The sequence below is a fragment of the Zingiber officinale genome, chromosome 5B (genome assembly GCF_018446385.1).
Source record: "Zingiber officinale cultivar Zhangliang chromosome 5B, Zo_v1.1, whole genome shotgun sequence".
In the NCBI taxonomy this organism is placed as follows: Eukaryota; Viridiplantae; Streptophyta; class Magnoliopsida; order Zingiberales; family Zingiberaceae; genus Zingiber; species Zingiber officinale.
Window position 1 is genome coordinate 21,433,910 of NC_055995.1, and position 17,859 is coordinate 21,451,768.

At 40.3% G+C, this 17,859-nt stretch overlaps 1 protein-coding gene across 1 annotated transcript; it reads left to right on the forward strand.

The window, feature by feature from the left end:
• The first annotated feature begins 854 nt into the window (after positions 1-854).
• Positions 855-5,859, forward strand: LOC121984228 (pseudo histidine-containing phosphotransfer protein 2-like). The gene is made up of 6 exons (XM_042537064.1): positions 855-4,095; positions 4,751-4,881; positions 4,974-5,042; positions 5,143-5,214; positions 5,344-5,416; positions 5,571-5,859. Exons 1-6 carry the CDS (start codon positions 4,036-4,038, stop codon positions 5,619-5,621), a joined length of 456 nt encoding a protein of 151 aa, XP_042392998.1. The 5' UTR covers positions 855-4,035; the 3' UTR covers positions 5,622-5,859.
• Positions 5,860-17,859: the final 12,000 nt, after the last annotated feature.

Genomic DNA, 17,859 nt, shown 5'->3' on the forward strand with positions numbered 1-17,859 from the left:
GAAAAGAGTGTAGCAAAGGTATCTCGGATGTGCTCCAACATTTCTTTGGTGTTTTGGCATCTCGGATGTGCTCCAACATTTCTTCTTCAATTGTGATTTTTAAAAGCAAACATTGCTTTACCTGCTTTGATCCTCCATTTTCGCAAGATGCCATTAGCATCTTCTGCTGGTTGCATGACTTCACTACCACTAACAACCTCCCAAAGATCCTGACCTTGTAGGTAGGACTCCATACATGTTGTCCACGTGTTGTAGTTTTTGTTGTTGAGTTTCTTTACTCCTCCTACTACTTGAAGGTCGCCCATCGTGTCGGAAAGATTTTGATTATACCGAACAAGTTTGATTAACAACCTTGTACAATATAAACCTCCTCACGATTCAAGATAACTCCACCAAGAACAATCCCTGATCGCTCAGCTCTGATACCAATTGTCGAGAAAAAATTGGACTATAAACAAGTAAATAAATTACTTGTATTATTTTCACATTTTAAAGACATTACAACACTTTTGAGGATCACTCACAATTTTAGAGAGGAAAAGAAAAGGAAGATGAAGAACAACTTTCAACTTGAAGACTATATACTTTTATTTTTCGTTGGATGATGAAACAAGAATGCAAGGGGAGTATTTATAGTACTTACCATACAAGATACATAGTTGATCAGAAAACTAAATTCTATCTACCAAGAAATTCTATCCCTATCCATTGGATGAGAGAAATACTCTCAACCACACATTCTAATTTCTATCTATTAAATCTTATCCATTGAATGAGAAAAAATACTCTCATCTATATTTTTATTCTTATCCGTTAATGAGTTGGTATTGATCTTCAACATTAAACATCTTATTTTCATTCTTCTTCCTCCACCTCTGCCGACAACTTACTTGAGCGTCGGTGTGGCTGTGCTGAGGAACCCTTGACCATCACTTTAACCTTCTTTCTTTCATCTTCTTCTAACCAGGATCCAACGGATCTCTCCGTCAATTCTCATTGTGACTAGGCTATTGACGACCAATTTGGCATCCACGTCAACTTACCGGTGGTTCATTCATTGGCGTTCTAGAGCAGGATCATCTACCATGATAAATTACACAATGAAGGGAAGTCACTTGTGCCACTTCCATCAATGATCTTCATGCACGTTTTTTATGGTTATTTTCTATTTCATTTGGCATCCTTACGAATCTTTCACTCCGTCTGCTGTGCGTGTTCTTTTGTGGATTAGAGTTAAATAGGAACGAAATTCCAAGGTGAAAGTTCTATCCGCTTTGAATGATGCACAAGGGATACGTGGCCACGAGCAGAACCGATGATATCTTAAGATTCCCTTGGAAAGCTCAGTAACACTGCAGCCATAAAGCTAAACCTGAAAGTTCCAATTATTGATTTGTCGCTTACAGAACAAAAATATGAATATGTTGATAAGGATGCTTTTGATGACACTGTGCATTTATAAAAATTTATTCCGATATTTGTTTAGTCAGGGTTAAATGCATTGTATTTGCGAAAAAGGAAATATGGAACCTTTGATTCTTGATAAAGATAGTTGAGGTAGATAAGTTCACTTACATTCAACACTGTGTCTATATAGAGTTATCTTTATCCTGCCTCAGATAAAGTCACAATTGCTATCATCCATTCATCTTTTATTGCTGTGAAATATCTATCTGACACTCTTCCAGATTTTCTGCTAGAGTTTGGCAATTTTTATTTTTCTAATTGACTATTAGGAAAATGCAAGCAAATTGAAGGAAGAAGCAGCTTCATTCATCAGAGAACACATTACTTTTCTTAATCATTGAAATTCAGAATTATTAAGTGAGCATGTTGGCATACACCATCGTTTGCATTTCCATTATCTTTCTTCTAGTTGTTCGGAAAGTATGAAAGAAATAAGATCCGTTAAGATGATGCTATGTTCTATTCATTTTGAAAGTGACCCATGATGAGGCCTAAGTTTTCGGGATTATCTCTTCCATTGAAATAACAAAAATGTATCAAAATAACTTGCTACCCTCTACATTCGATTTTTTTTTTTTTTGTATGCTTAGTATTATGGGAGTTAGAAGGGGAGCTTTGAGATAATAGTAAAATTGTTATCGTATGATTTTATAGTCATGGATTCGAGTTATAGAAATAACATCTTGTAATAGACTATGCACAATAAATCTAATGTGATTCATGCACCGGACTACCCTTTTTTTAACACTATGGGAACTAGATGCATTTCTCTTGTTGGATCATTAATTAGAGAGTTCTCTTGCTGTTATTGAATTGATATTTCCAATTTTTCTCTCCAATATATTGTTAGTTTATTTATCATTTTTAGGGTAAAACACAAGCTTGGATTGCTTGAAATTTCATAAGGGCTACGGTGAGGTTGATTTTTTTGCAGGTAATCAAAATTTTCTTGAGAAAATTAACCAATTTTTTTTGGCAGCATTTGAATGTTGATGTTGCAATATACAGAACCTATGACACCTCTCTGGGACCTTGCAGTCTCTCCTTCTTTTTATTCCTTTTGGAGGTAATTTTTCACGCAATTCTCATTTTCATGGTTGTTGGTGTTTGTGCTTAGAGCCGACTGTTCTTCCATGGAAAATTTTGCTGGAGCTGATCTTGCCACCTTACAACAATGTATCGTTCAAGGTCATCCAATGGCTGTACTTCAGAATAAGTTCTAATCATTATGATTCATTTAGCTGAGAATTTTACTTTTTTGCAATAGTGCTGAACTTAGATTCTGTCATCAACATTGGACAATGATGTAGGGAAAGAATCGACATCGTCGAACCAATTATTTATTGCATTCCAGAACTTTTACTCCTTTAGCAAAGTAGTGGATGAACCAAGCACTCTAAAGATATCAAAACAGGGCACCAGGCTCTCAGACACATTGCAACATCCTACTACTATTGGATATGGAATAAAGATAGCATATGAAGTGTCTATTCTTATTCTCATCTTTTCTTTTCTACGTGCTTCATAGAATAAAAATCCAAGAAAATAACTTGTTTTTATTCAATTTCCTGCTTCAAATCTTACAAGTGCCGTTTCTGTTTAGGCTAAAATTTCTTCTGTAGTTGATTCAGATCATACAAACGCGAACTGTGGACGGTTATTCAGCAACTAATATACTGAACTTTATTAACGCAAGTAGTGCCTCATTGATTCAAGTTGTTGCGTCATGATGTTACTAACAATTTCCATTACAGTCTAGGTCGAGCATAAGTTGTTAAAGAAGTAGCTTACTGTGTGTCAGTGGGAATCTCATGTCCATGCTCGTATTTATCATCATGAATAAGGTTTTCAAGTGTCTTATACTTTGATTAGAATGAGAGAGTATCAAGTGGAAAAGTATGTTGGGATTGTATTTTCCCCTTTGGATCTTATGAACATGTAAAGTCCGGAACAAGATGAAAAAAGGACTCCCAATGCCAGTCAATTTCGAACAAAAAAAAAAAGATTGAGAGTTGCTTTAACCCTTGACATCATCATCAACAATGGCAATCTTAGTTAACTGAGATTCAAAATTTACTACTGTTGTCTGTGAGTATATATAAGTTTGAGACTAATCTGTAGCTAAAGATAAAATAATTCGGCATGGCTATGGAAAAAGACATTCTTATTCTTCATTTTGTTAGCTATTGAGGATGTTAATGAATAGATGAGATGACCTTTATTAACTGTTGGATTGCTATTACTTTTTCTCTATAAACAACCACACCGTTGCTAGTTTCAAAATCTAGTAGCTGTTGTTGTCGCCTATCTTAATCATTCCACTATCTCTCCAAGGCTAAACAGAATACTGCCCTGAATCGGACTTGATTGTGTAATCCCAGTTTTAATTGAACAACAACACTATGACCCAGCTGAGCGCTGCCATTCCTGGTGATTATGTCACATATACAAGTCCTTTTCCTCCTCTATAAATAGCAACCTATTGTGGCTCTTATAACTCATCAGCACCAGTTCCTATTTTGAACCCCTCGCTCCATTTTATACTTTTGTCACTTAACTTGGTCACAGATGGAATACTCTACCTTGTACAACCAGATTGCCATGATGAAGAAGAGTTTCTTTGATCAGGTTATTGAATTTCTGCTCTCTGTTGTATTTCTCTGTTCAGTGTTAATTTGGTACTGACAGTTCTTTTAAGTTGGAAAGTTCAAGTGGTCTCAGCAGAGAGCATTCAATGACTTCAGAAACTGATGGAATTACAAACTGTTATAACTCAAGTCCCTAAATAAAAAGTAATCAACTACAAATACAATATCCTTCTTCTAAAGAGAACAGACTGCAATAGTATAATAGTAAACATCATGCCATTTGTTTAGTTCTCTGTACTGTGTTTCCTGCATGCATTGAGTGCCTTAGAAAGTCATGGAAACCTTTGCTGATGCTAACTTAAACATTGTTTGTGGCACAACCATGAAACAACAGAATATTTTGAAGGATATATAGTTTATCATTTTCCACTGCCTTTTGTTTGGAAGGTGTTGTCGACCATGAAATGACGTCAAAGCTTTATTAGTGTAACAAATAAAAATCCTTTTCCAAACTGTTACAAACTTCAAATAATAGCATACTGTGCGTTATGAAAATTCAGTGGATATATATGTTTTTATTAATATGCATTTGAAAAGGATTGATGCAAACAAAGCAATTATGTTATGGTTGCAGTGGAACTCTAGCCACGTCTATTTCTATCAGCTAAACAGATCAAGTTGTATTCATTTTTCAGGGTTTCCTGGATGAACAATTTTATCAGATAGAAGATCTGCAAGATGATGCTAGCCCTAATTTTGTGGAGGAGGTTGTCACGTTGTTCTTCAGGGACTCATCGAGATTGATCACCAACATTGATCAAGCCCTGTAAGCACATCTTTTTGCAATCTATCCTAGTACAGGTAGATTTCTCATGTATATTATAAGAGTAATACTTGATCAGCTTAAATTTTAAACAGTGGTAAGCTTCCCCAAGATTTTGGACGGCTGGACTCACTCATGCACCAACTAAAGGGTAGTGCTTCCAGGTATTCTTTTGCTTAATTCTAAATATCTTAATCGAGCCAGCATGTATATGATGATGACGACAACGACGACGATGACAATTGTTTTATGGATCTTGCATAGCATCGGTGCTGCCAAACTGAAGAACGAGTGTACTGTTTTCAGAGATTTCTGTCATAAAGAAAACATTGAAGGGTATCTTTCCTCTTCCTCAACCATCTTTTGTTTCAACTGAATATATACTCAAGTAATTCTGTGCTTGTGGATGCATCCATGCAAGACAGTTTTTATTTTTCCTGTCGTTTGATTGATTTCTACATGCAGATGCTTAAGACAATTCCAAAAGGTAAAGAAGGAGCACGCAAGCCTGAGACAGAAGCTAGAGAACTATTTCCAGGTTCCATTTCTAATGACTCATCCAAGAGAAATTCCATAAAAGCCTTTTCATTATCTTCAATCTATTCTAGCTATCTATTTATCTTTATCTTCATCTATCTTCGTTAACTCGAGTTAACTTTCTGATACATTAAACGTGCACTTGATGGTGTCAGTTGCTCAGGCAAGTTGGTCCTGTCGAGAAAGCTAACCGATCCGGCAAATAATCAAGAGGGTGGAGATGGAGATTGCACATGACAGTATGAGTCCATGATAATGCAAGTCTCAATATGTTTAAGCTTAGGTTGCACTCTTATGAGTTTAAGCAATGTTATTATTAGAGACAAGTTCACTTGTAAAAGCTATATGATAGACTCATTGAGGTAGCTGCTATCTCAACTGTATTGCTATAATTTTGTGCAAGGCTTTAGTCGCGATGTTGGGACGATTTCGGTGTTTTGATAACTGAACTCAGACTGATCTTTTTTAGTTTCTGGGAGATAAAACAGTGAGTTCGAGCCTTTTTAAAATAGTAGTTTTTCTTCATCCGATTCTCTACTCTTCTTTAAAATAGTAGCACTATGGATGATCGTTCAATCGAGCTCTATAGTTGTGGCGCACATATTGTCTCAAGAACATCAAGGTCCAAGGATTCTGGCAAATCTTGAGTGAAAGTTTTAAATGTGCAGAAAGGTAAGGGGCAGTCATTTGGTATGGAAATTTCACATTTTTATTGTATTAGTTCTTCCTACTTGAAATTGTTTTAAATATTTACCGAAATCAAATGGGTGCGACTATTTCAGATTCCGGAATTGGAGAGTAAGATCAAAGTATGAGTTTGAATAACAACACTGCAGTTAAGACTCAGCAACCAACAACCTGAAATGAAGATGTTTGAGGCAAAGCTGCACTATGGAATGCATTAGTTGTAAGCATCCTGTTTTAAATGACTATACCACCTACTAATTTGATGAGTATGTTTATTCTAAGGAACCTTTTTAGCATATGAAACAAGTATTAATCCACTATATTGATTATCTGAGTTTGCATTTTGGTTTGGTTTGGTTTATCCTTGCCATGGTGATTGTGCTTGTGTTGTGAATCAATAAGTCTGATTGTGAATGTGTTGTGGATACTTAAGTGTATATTGGAAACAGGCATGAGAAAAACCAAATGGAAACAGGCAAACCTTCCAAATTGCACATTTGCAAATCTGCAGTTGTATATTAAATCAAGTCTTTCAACTACAAATCTGTCACAAATGGAAGAAACCAAGCCTTCCAAACTCACTAAAAATCTGAAAAGAATCTATGAGAAATGCATATTTCCAGTAGCTGCATAAGCTGAACCAATTGCACATAACTGAGAAAGAATATAATAGAACAGAATGAAATTGGAATGATTTCTTTTCATAGTTGTATTTGAATTCTCGGCTTTAAATTGGAATTATATATCTAGAAGAAAGTAGGATACTTAAAAACAACATTTAAACTCACTAATTTTTAATTTATTTATTTTTAACTAATAATTATTCTTCGATTCCTTTCTTGAATAATATATTTTTTTTAGAAATTCAAAACCTTTATTTGACTTTGAGAAATTAAAATTTCCTTGCATCCACGATGAATCATCATACAGTACGAACAGAAAAGCATACAAAATGTGCCATTTTGAAATAGGCAAACTGTATGAATGACCTTCATTTTCATTACACTTCTACTTGAGCAGATAAAATTAGAAAATAGATTTAATGAAACATTTAATAACCATAGCATATGTGATAATGTTAATTCATTCAACAACAAGATGGGGTAAGTGTTATTATGAATCATCATAAAAATTGACTATAAACTTTTAAACACAAGTTTAGTTTATAAAATGACCTTTTCAAAAACTTGTGAGGATCTTATAACCATTGCTACAAGATTCAATTTGACATGTGAAATGCAGGAGCATGCCTATTCCGAATTATGATAGGTTGATTTCTATCTTTGCAAATGATAGGGCATCAAGTAAGGAAGCATCCACTTTTAGGGATTTCAAATATACAGCGAGAGAAGAAGGCAACTCAACTATTCGCTTGGGTCAAGAAGCAACGAAGATGTCTAGATTTGTCAGCACCAACCAACATTTTTTAATTATGCAACATTGTGGAAGTCCTAAAAAAGATCTAAGAGTATTGACACTTCGATAGATGCAATTTAAAATTTGGATGACAGATGCTGTGAATGTGCCTGACCAAATGCTATCGTGAGAGCAACAATGCCTTACAAGAAGGCATCAAGTTGAAAAGACTGGAGATTCATAAGCAAGTTAACTAATATGATGTGTTAGAATAAGCTGCGAATGTGACTATTGATGACTAGTTGAAAAGTGTCTTTATGTTGTTTACTTCCTCTTGAATGAAATCTAATATGTCATGGCTTATTACATTGTGTTACTTTTTTATGTTTGAAACTAAATGAAATGTGATTATAAAGTTTACCAGTTTTGTGTTCGCTACTAAACAAATATAGATGATCATTTGGTGTTTCCTACTTAATTTTTCTTTCTAGTGATATGTGTTTGATGTTAGGACTTATGCAAGCTGGGAGGGTGAACAGCTTGGATTCGCATCGATTGAATGTGTATCGAAGACTTCAATAAAATTAGACGACACATGCATAATATGAAGATTTTACTTGATTCGTCTCCCATGACGATTACTCCAAAGTTAGTCTTAACAAACTATCACTGTTATCCTTCTCCTTCTCAAATACCAACCAGAGTAGTAGAAGCCTCTTGCAACACCTATTGTTTACAAACAACACAAAGAAACAAATACAAATGAAGGTAAAACACTTTACAAATTGAGAAAAAATTGTTTTGGATGCTTTGTTGTCGCTTTGGATTACCTTTTGATGGTAGGAAATGCAACAACACTTTATCTCCAAATCCTCAAAAATCGGTTACTTTGATTTCCCTCAAAATCCTCGTTTAAAAGGTTATTGTCGGGTTGATTTTTGCTTACCAGTTGACTGCTAGCTTCTATCAATTGATTGTCACGTCGAATTCGACCGTTGCACCTGCAGAATGACTCTTTCCTACTTTGTTTTACCCCTATCAGTCGACTGCTAAACCCAATCAATTAACTGTCATGAATAGTCGAACCGAACAATCAAGTTCACAATGTTCTGTTTGCTACTGCAATGTCAACAATTGATTGCTGAAACACAGCAATCAACTGCTACTGTAGCTAAAACGCCATACAAGAATATCCTAAACTCTATTACTGTATCAAACCCCGAAGTTACTATAATAAACCCTAATTATTGTAGCAAACATTAATTTTGAGTTTTTTTTGTGGTTAGCAGCAAGTTCTATTTACTGTAGCAACCCTAGTTACTGTAATAGAAATTCTAGTTACTGTAACAACTCTTAAAATTACCTCAAACCCCAATTTCAAAGTTAGAATTAATCGGTCAATCATACACCCTATCAATAGATTGATGCTCCTGTTTCAACCTTATTAAAGTTGTATTCTCGTCTTGCTTAGTATTAGGTTGATCTTAACCTACTAAGACTTCCTTTCCTCAGCATCTTGGTCGACCTTGAAGTGCTGAGATTTTTTGTTGTCTAACATCCGGTCAACCTTGACTTACCAGGACTTCTTGTTGCTTAGATCCAGTCAACCTTAACCTGCTAAAACTCCACTGTTCTCTCCTAACATCCGATCCCTCATGACCTGTTAAGGCTTTAATCTACATGTTAAGTGTTTGATCATTCATGATCCACTTAGACTTTGCTTCTCATGTCAAGTGGTCCATTTGGACTTTCGTCATCTCCGATCACCAAGTATCTGGTCAACTATGATCCACTTGAACTTTTCTCTTACCAACTCCTTGTTGGACTTCTAACCTCCAAGTGTCTGGTCAATTATGACCTACTTGGACTCCTCACCTCATGTCAACTCCATATTGGACTTCTGACTGCTAAGTGTTGAATCAACCGTGACTCACTTGGACTCTTCTCTCAACCAACTAATATATTGATCGACTGTCAAGTATTGATGTCCAACTAACATATTAATCAAACATCGAAATCCAACTCGAGCTCGATCAACTTGGTCAACCTTGACCAAAGATCAATTGCACCAACAATCTTTTTCTTTTTTATATTTGATAATATATTTAACTCATTAGCTTACCATCCTTTTCACATCCTTCTTCTCATGTCAAGGCATGAATAAAGGTTTTCTAACTTGCACATTTCATTCTCCCCCTTTGGCACATAAAAAACCTTCTTTTGAAAATCCATTCTTCTTCCCTTCCATCCTTTTTTTTGGGGTTGAATCGCTCGCTTGCTCGGATGAAGATGATTTGCAACGGAATACTAGAAGCGAAGAACTCTCCAATACTAACACAAGGATTTACTTGGTATCTATCTCCTTGAGGTGACTAATCCAAGGATCCACACAGTGCATACATCTACACTATGAAAAACACTCCTCCTTGAAAATAATCCGACGGCAAAGAAGCCTCTTATAAGCTCACAACACAAAATACACCAACACAAGAACAAACGCGATGAAAGCTTACACAAGATTACAACAATGAAATCTTAGCTTGCTCTCTTCTTGTTGCTCAAATCTGTCTCTTGAATGTAGAAAATGTAACAACACTTTTCTCCCCCAAATCTCAAGAACTGGCATTGAGTATTGTTGTCAAGAACGGTCACAAAAAACCCTTTTGTAGGATTACCTCGGGGGCCTTAATCGCTTAAGCTTCTCCTTAAATGATTACCACGTCAGCAACCTGCTCAGAACCTGCAGAACGACTATATTTCTAACCTTAAGCGAATAGTCCAATTGCTTAAGAGGGGCGGAATCGACTAGCCTGATCGATTCCACTCCCTTCTGCTCGATTGTGAAAAATGTCATATGCGATTAAGCTTCCTTAATTAATCGCTTACCATAGCTTTTGTTTCAAACAGTAGGTTTCTTAAGCGATTATCTTAATCGCTTAAGGCCTGCTGAATCACTTGCCCTAAGCGATTCAGCATTCTTCTGTTCTCGCAATTTTGAGTCTTAAGTGATTAAGCTGGAGCTTAATCGCTTAAGATCTGCCCAATTGATTTGGCAACCCTAGCTTCTAAACCCGAGCCCTAGGGTTTCTTTCCCAACATCCGGTCAATTGTAACCTATTGAAACTCCTTATTGCCTAGTATTCGGTCACCCTTGACCTGCTGGGACTTCTTCACCAAGTATCCGGTCAATTCTTTCACCCACTTGGACTTTTCTTCTCATGCTAAGTGTTCAGTCCTCCATAACCCACTTGGACTTCTAAACACCATATGTCTAGTTAACCTTTGACCCACCTGGACTTTTCTTCTCGTACCAAGTGTCCGGTTGTAAAATACCGGAAAATAGGCGAATATTAATAAGGGAATTTTTCGGAATTTTTGGAAATTTTTCGGAGCTCGTACGGACAAGTTAACGGGGATAAAACGGGACCGGGGAAAAGCCTGTTTAGGCGACCCATTTAAGCGAGGAAATGTTTATTTTACATTTCCTTTTTCTTTTTCCTTTATTTTTTCTTTTCCTCTCCATTTATTTTCCTCTCCCCGCGCGTGTCGTGCCCTAAGCCCTTCGACGCCGTCTTCTCCTCCTAACCGGCGCCGACGGCTTGCCCTAACCGCCACCAAGCGGTGGTTCATTCTCCTCTCCCACGCGTGCATAAGCCTCGGACCAAGGGAGAAGTCGACGCCTTCTCCTCTGTGTGCTTGTGCCCGCGTGACACCGCCGACCACAGGAAACTGCAGTCGCCAACCGAAGCGGATCACCAACCCTAGCGCCGGCCACCGCGTGCCCTAGCCGAGCACTGTCGATCCTCTGCCGCAGTCGAACGGAGAGTGTTGGCCACCCTTCCTCTGCCCTCGAGCCCGAGCCACATTGCCGAGTTCTGTTTCCTCTCTTCCGACAGAGCATCGCCGTTTCTCTTCGCGCCCAAAAGCAGCACTCTGTGCCCTGGCATCACCAGCATCTTATCACTAGGCTCTGCTAAGCCCTTAGTCTCACCTTCGGGAACGAGGGGCACTAATTTGGGTAAGACCAGTAGGTGTTGATTGGGGATGTTTAATATAGAGACTAATAGTTTCCTTACAGTGTCGACAACGGATTTGTGGCAGGAAAATATTTCGGTTAGCATTGTACAACATTTGCATCTCTTGGCCGTGTGTCCACAAGAGTGACTGAGGATAAGGTAAAGAGTATGCTTGTGATACATTTAATTGAGTTTGTTTGGATAAGTTTGATTCATTATATAGTTGGTGGTTCAAGTGTAGTTAGGTCGACTTGTGGTTAAGTTAGGAATGGAACCCTAAGCTTTGAATTAGGTATAGTTAACTGTGATTAACTATTTAATTAGGGCTCCTGGAGAAAAATAATTTGATTTAGCTATTTTGCTTATAATTAAATTTAGCTAAACTATACGGTTTATTACAGGACTTTGATTCGAAACGAGCATCTCGACATCCGAGTTGGACCGGATTGATCTTATTTCGATTGGAGGCGGGTACTTTGACTTATGTCTTTGATATGCATAATAATATGTTTAACATATAGCAGTGATTGTGTAATCATTTTGTTTCGGTTGGTCACTACATGATAGTTACATGGTTGCTTGTTTATTTATTCTGCACTGCATATTATTTACCTGATCATATATGCTTTAGGTAGTGACCCAACCACATGCTATGTTATCTTCTGGATCTAGGGTTTATTTGATGCCCTATCTGATTTGTGTACCTTCTATCTGATACATCTTCCAGTGGTACACACTTTGTATTATTTATATGGTCATTACTATGTTATTCATGAGATTGCCATGCTTAGTGTCATGCATCATGATTGCATGCTGTGCGATTGTCGGCTCCACTATGGTTGAGCCCATCGCCAGTTACATGTACTGCACACACCACCACCACCCATGGGTTAGTGGTATATCAGACAGGTGTGTGGCGGTTCTGCTGTTTGGCTCCATTGGTCTGAGGACTCAGCGTGGTAGCCGGCAGTCAGTTCCGCTTTGTTTGGCTCCGCTGGCATTTAGTGTAGCAGCGTAGTAGCCGGCAGATGGTGGACTTTGTTTGGCTCCGTTGGTCAGGTGACTCAGCGTGGTAACCGGCAGAGATATCCTCCCCGTCATTGTGTACCGGGAGATGAGAGCATTGAGCTCCCCCATTTATGATTTGGGGTCAGAGGACAGGAGTACTCCGACAGCATCCCGTCCACTCGGTCGCTCATCAGGAGCAGTGATGTCAGAGTGCACGGTCACCATATGCATTTATTGCATTTATTGTTTATGATTGCTGCATTTACTTGCTGCATTTATATGGATGCATATGATTGACATGCATACAGGATTATGACTTCCCCGGTCTTACGACCCTGTTACCTTTGTACTTTGATCCCGGTTAGTACAGTTATCTCCTGATTTTCGTTTCAGTTGCATTTATCCTTCTCGTATTCAGGAGACTGTACGCATGATTAGTGTTGTCTGTTATTTGTTTTATTATGCATATCAGTTGTACCTGCTGAGTGTTGGACTCACTCCGCCTCCATTGTTGATATATTTTCAGGTTGAGGCTGTCCGGAGCAGTTCCAGTCGCTGGTCCCCACAGCACGTAGTGCTAGTCCATCTGCTGGTCTTTGAGTTGTTATTTTATTTTAGCTTTTCTCTATCAGACTTTGTTTTAGTCTTGTTCTGGATTTTACATATTGATATTGTATGGAATCCTTCCGTTTGATGGACTTTTGGTATGATTTGGATTTTTATTCTACTACATGCCTGCCTGGACGGCAGAAGAGGTGAGTTCGTCGGATTTGAGCTTTACGAGTGTAGTTGAGTAGGGTGGATTTTGAGTCAGAGTACTATTGTTTGTGATTACTATTATTAACTGCGTGGTTGGGACAGCCAGAGGCTGAATATCTATATAAACTGCGTGGTGATTGTTTTTATTTATTGTTATAATTCCAGCCGTCTGTGGCTGAGGTATATGTGTTATGTAGAAGTTTCAGATTGTCCGCCGTACAGGGGAGATGCTGCCGAAATCTCTTCGGACAGGGACTCCTCTGGGGCATGACAATTTAGTGGTATCAGAGCTGGTATACGATACTTGCTATGTGTTTTAGATTTTCGTTGATTTATCTGATACCATTTTATTTGGTATCAGAGCTTATGTTTTACGATCGTTGTTTTCATATTTTGGATATTTGGGATATCATGATACCTATTGATATGGTATCGAGCGCCAAAGTTTGGCGATACTTGTTTGGTTTCCGTGTGTTGGATTTTCGAGATTTATCTGATACCAATTTATTGGTATCAGAGCAGGGTGTGATACCTGCTTTTAGTATTCTGGATATGTTATACTAGCCCTAGTTGCGAGACATATTGGTCTAGGCAGTTATTTTGGGTTGCACGGATTTTTTCGTTTCGATTATGTTATGGACTTCCGTTTTGGATTTATATGGATTTCCGGTGTTTGTTTTTGTTGTACGGAATTCCGAGGTCATTTTGGGGACTGGACTTTCCGGTGTTTGTTTTTCTCGTACGGAATTTCGAGGTCATTTTGGGGACTGGACAGCGAGGGAACATCTCCAGACAGCAATTAGGTATGATGTCATTTTGTTAGTTGGTTATATCTGGTAGTAATATCTGTAATATAATTTAACAGATATGAGGCGATCTACACATATTGCTGCGAGACGTGGTGTTGGACTACCACGTACGAGGACCGCGGGATCTCTGGATACACCAGAGATGCCTTTTGTTGATGAGCCTGTCAGCCAGGGACAGACTCAGCATACTGTGGGTGCGTCGGGCTCTCAGATCCCGATGGCTCTCTTAGAGGTACCTACCTCAGCTGCACCGACAGTATCCACTGCTACTGTATTTCCGGTACCATCAGGGGTACCATTGGCATACCCGACACCTGCTCCAGTACAGCCTACCGTGTATCCGGCACCACCGCCACCTGGACCCACCGTGTATCCGGCACCAGCAGCCCCTGTGCCCCCAGTACATACAGTGTACCCAGCAGCACCTGCACTAGGGATACCGGCTACTCCAAGTTCCACCGACGGCATATGCTCCAGTTTACCCAGCAGCACCGGGAGTACCTCCTCCGGTTTATGCACCGGTACCACCTGTAGCACCAGCTCCAGTGTTTCCGCCGGTTCCGACAGCCGTTCCGACACACCTCACTGACTTTGCCGCAGCATGAGCCAGGATTCCAGTGTTGGCAGAGTCGATGAAGAGTCGATTCACACTCTTCCGAGGAGACCGAGATCCGAGTGTGGCCTTGTCTTGGATTGAGACTATGGAGCGGACTTTCTTTTATATTGCTTGCTCCGAGTGGGAGAAAGCAGAGCTGGCTGCTTTTCACTTACGGGACGCGGCCGACACTTGGTGGCTTACTCAGCATTCCATCATCGGTGAGTAAAACATCACTTGGGCCAGATTCAGAGAGGCTTTTGAGAGCCGTTTCTTTCCACAAGCTTATCAGATGGCTCATCGGCAGGATTTCCTGAGTTTGCGACAGAATAATCGGACAGTGACTGAGTATAATGCAGAGTTTGACAGATTGGCCAGGTTTTGTCCAGAGCTAGTTGCTGAGGACAGTTCACGTATGCAGCAGTTCATTCAGGGGCTGGATGGACATTTGCAACTAAGACTTGTCGGTCTTGGTATCACGTCTTATGCGGAGATGTTGGACAGAGCCCTCATTATTGAGTCAGCTCAGCAGAGAGTTTTTCCGGATAGGAAAAGGAAGCAGCCGAGTCAAACATCTGGACAGAGCCAGCAGCCTCAGGCTACATCACAGCAGAGCAGGCGTAGTCGATCAGATCAGGGTACATCTGGGGTATCACGTAAACCTCAGAAATCAGGGCAGTCTTCTTCGGGACGTTTCCGGTCTTCCCAGCAGAACCGGAAACAACCCGCCAGCGACATTCGCTGTTTCAGATGTGGGTCCATAGATCATGTCACTTCAGCTTGTGCTCTGGGACAGTCAGTTTGCTTTCATTGCAAACTGCTTGGGCACCAGAGTCGAGATTGTCCGCAGAAGACTCAGTATATGACTACCGGAGGGTCTGATCATGGAGGACAGTCCAGTCAGTCCGGAACTTATCGAGGAGGACGTAGAGCCCAACCTTCACATGGCCAGCAGCGGAGTGCTTCACCTGCAGCAGCGGCATTTGGCATGCTTGGACAGGAGCACTCCAGTGCTTCCATAGCACCTCAGAGTTCTGTTCCGGGACTTTATTATCGACTCAGTCCCAGCCAGCTGCACAGTATCAGTCACCGTCCTCTCAGTCTTCTCTGGCGCAGTATCCAGCACCGCCTCAGTGGCAGGCTTCTGCCCAGCCGCAGCAGTCGCTGGCAGCGTTACCTCCTCCTCCTCCGCCAGAGACTGGACGTGTTTATGCGATGACCAGAGAGGATGCGCAGCGAGCCGACAGATCCATTTTTCGCAGTATGATTTCTATTTATGCCTTATCTGCAGATATACTGATAGATACTGGTAGCTCGCATTCATTTATATCTCGCACTTTTATGCGGGAGGTTGATAGATTACCCACTTTCAGACCCCAGTGATTGATCGTCTCCCTACCGTCCGGTGATTCATTAGACGTCACCCAGGAGGTCAGAGGTTGCCCGTTAGATTTCGGCAACCTAATACTTACAGTGGATCTTTTAGTATTAGAAATGGTCGATTTTGATATTATTCTTGGCATGGACTGTTTGTCAGCATATCATGCCACAGTTGATTGCCAGACGAGGGTGGTCACATTTCGGCCTCCGAACCAACCCTCGTGGGATTTCATTGGCATCAGAGACGACGGCTTATCGATTATTTCGGCGATACTGTCAGGGTTTTCTGTTATCTTTGATCAGTACTGAGGACAGCAGCAATTCGCAGCTCTCCGACGTTCCTGTAGTCCGGGAGTACCCAGATGTATTTCCAGAGGAGCTGTCAGGTTTGCCTCCCAGAAGGCCAGTGGAGTTCGCTATTGAGTTGATTCCGGGAACCGCACCGGCATCGAAAGCTCCTTATCGAATGACACCAAAAGAGTTGAACGAGCTAAAGGTTCAACTCCAGGAGCTTTTAGACAGGGGATTCATTCGCCCTAGTGTTTCCCCATGGGGTTCTCCGGTATTATTTGTCAAGAAAAAGGACGGCACCATGAGGTTATGTATTGACTACAGACAGCTGAATGCAGTGACCGTCAGAAATAAATATCCTTTACCACGGATCGAAGATTTATTTGATCAGCTCAAAGGTACATTAGTGTATTCTAAGATTGATCTGCGATCCGGATATCATCAGTTGAGGGTCAGAGACTCAGATATCCAGAAGACAGCTTTCCGTACTCGATATGGTCATTATGAGTTTTTGGTAATGCCATTTGGGCTTACCAATGCTCCAGCGGTGTTTATGGACTTGATGAACCACATCTTTCTGGAGTATTTAGATCAGTTTGTTATCGTTTTCATTGATGACATATTGGTCTACTCTCATTCCGAGGAGGAGCACGCACAACATCTTCGCATAGTCTTGGAGATTCTTCAACGACATCAGCTGTACGCGAAGTTCAGCAAGTGTGCGTTCTGGCTATCCTCAGTCGGTTTTTTGGTACACGTGGTTTCTAGTAGAGGTATTTCAATTGATCCTCAGAAGATCGAGGCTGTCACCAGTTGGGAGCAGCCGAAGTCAGTTCAGGAGATCCGCAGTTTTCTGGGATTGGTCAGATATTACCGACGTTTTGTCGAGGGTTTCTCGCGTATTGCTATACCGCTGACACGCCTTACCAGGAAAGGCATGAAGTTTACGTGGACCGAGGATTGCGAGACCAGCTTTCAGGAGCTGAACCGGAGATTAGTGTCGGCTCCAGTTTTGGTTTTACCTTCTGGAGAGGATGGATTTGTACTTTACACTGACGCATCTCTTCAAGGTTTGGGCGTTGTTCTGATGCAGCACGGCAGAGTAGTCTCTTATGCTTCTCGTCAATTGAATGAGCATGAGAAGAACTACCCAGTTCATGACTTGGAGTTAGCTGCCATCATTTTTGCTCTGAAGCTATGGCGACATCATTTATACGGTATCACATTTGAGATTCTCACTGATCATAAGAGTCTCAAATATATTTTCACTCAGAAGGAGCTTAATCTCCGACAGAGGAGATGGATGGAGTTCCTGAAGGACTACGATTGTACCATTAGCTACCACCCAGGGAAAGCTAATGTGGTTGCCGATGCACTCAGCAGGAAGTCCAGAGGGACTTTGGCTTGCCACCGGACTTCAGTCACGGACTTGATTCAGAGTTTTTCTGAGTTAGATTTGGAGGAGCAGGGATCTACAGAGCAGGGTATTCTTGTTACTATGGTTGCTCAGTCGTCGATCAGGACGAAGATCCGAGAGGCACAG

Bases quoted from the DNA above. Each gene is read 5' to 3' on its own strand.
- LOC121984228 (XM_042537064.1), top strand. From the start codon at position 4,036: ATGGAATACTCTACCTTGTACAACCAGATTGCCATGATGAAGAAGAGT. The intron at 4,096-4,750 runs GTTATTGAATTT...TTCATTTTTCAG, and splicing joins AGAAGAGTTTCTTTGATCAG to GGTTTCCTGGATGAACAATT. The intron at 5,417-5,570 runs GTTCCATTTCTA...TGATGGTGTCAG, and splicing joins AGCTAGAGAACTATTTCCAG to TTGCTCAGGCAAGTTGGTCC.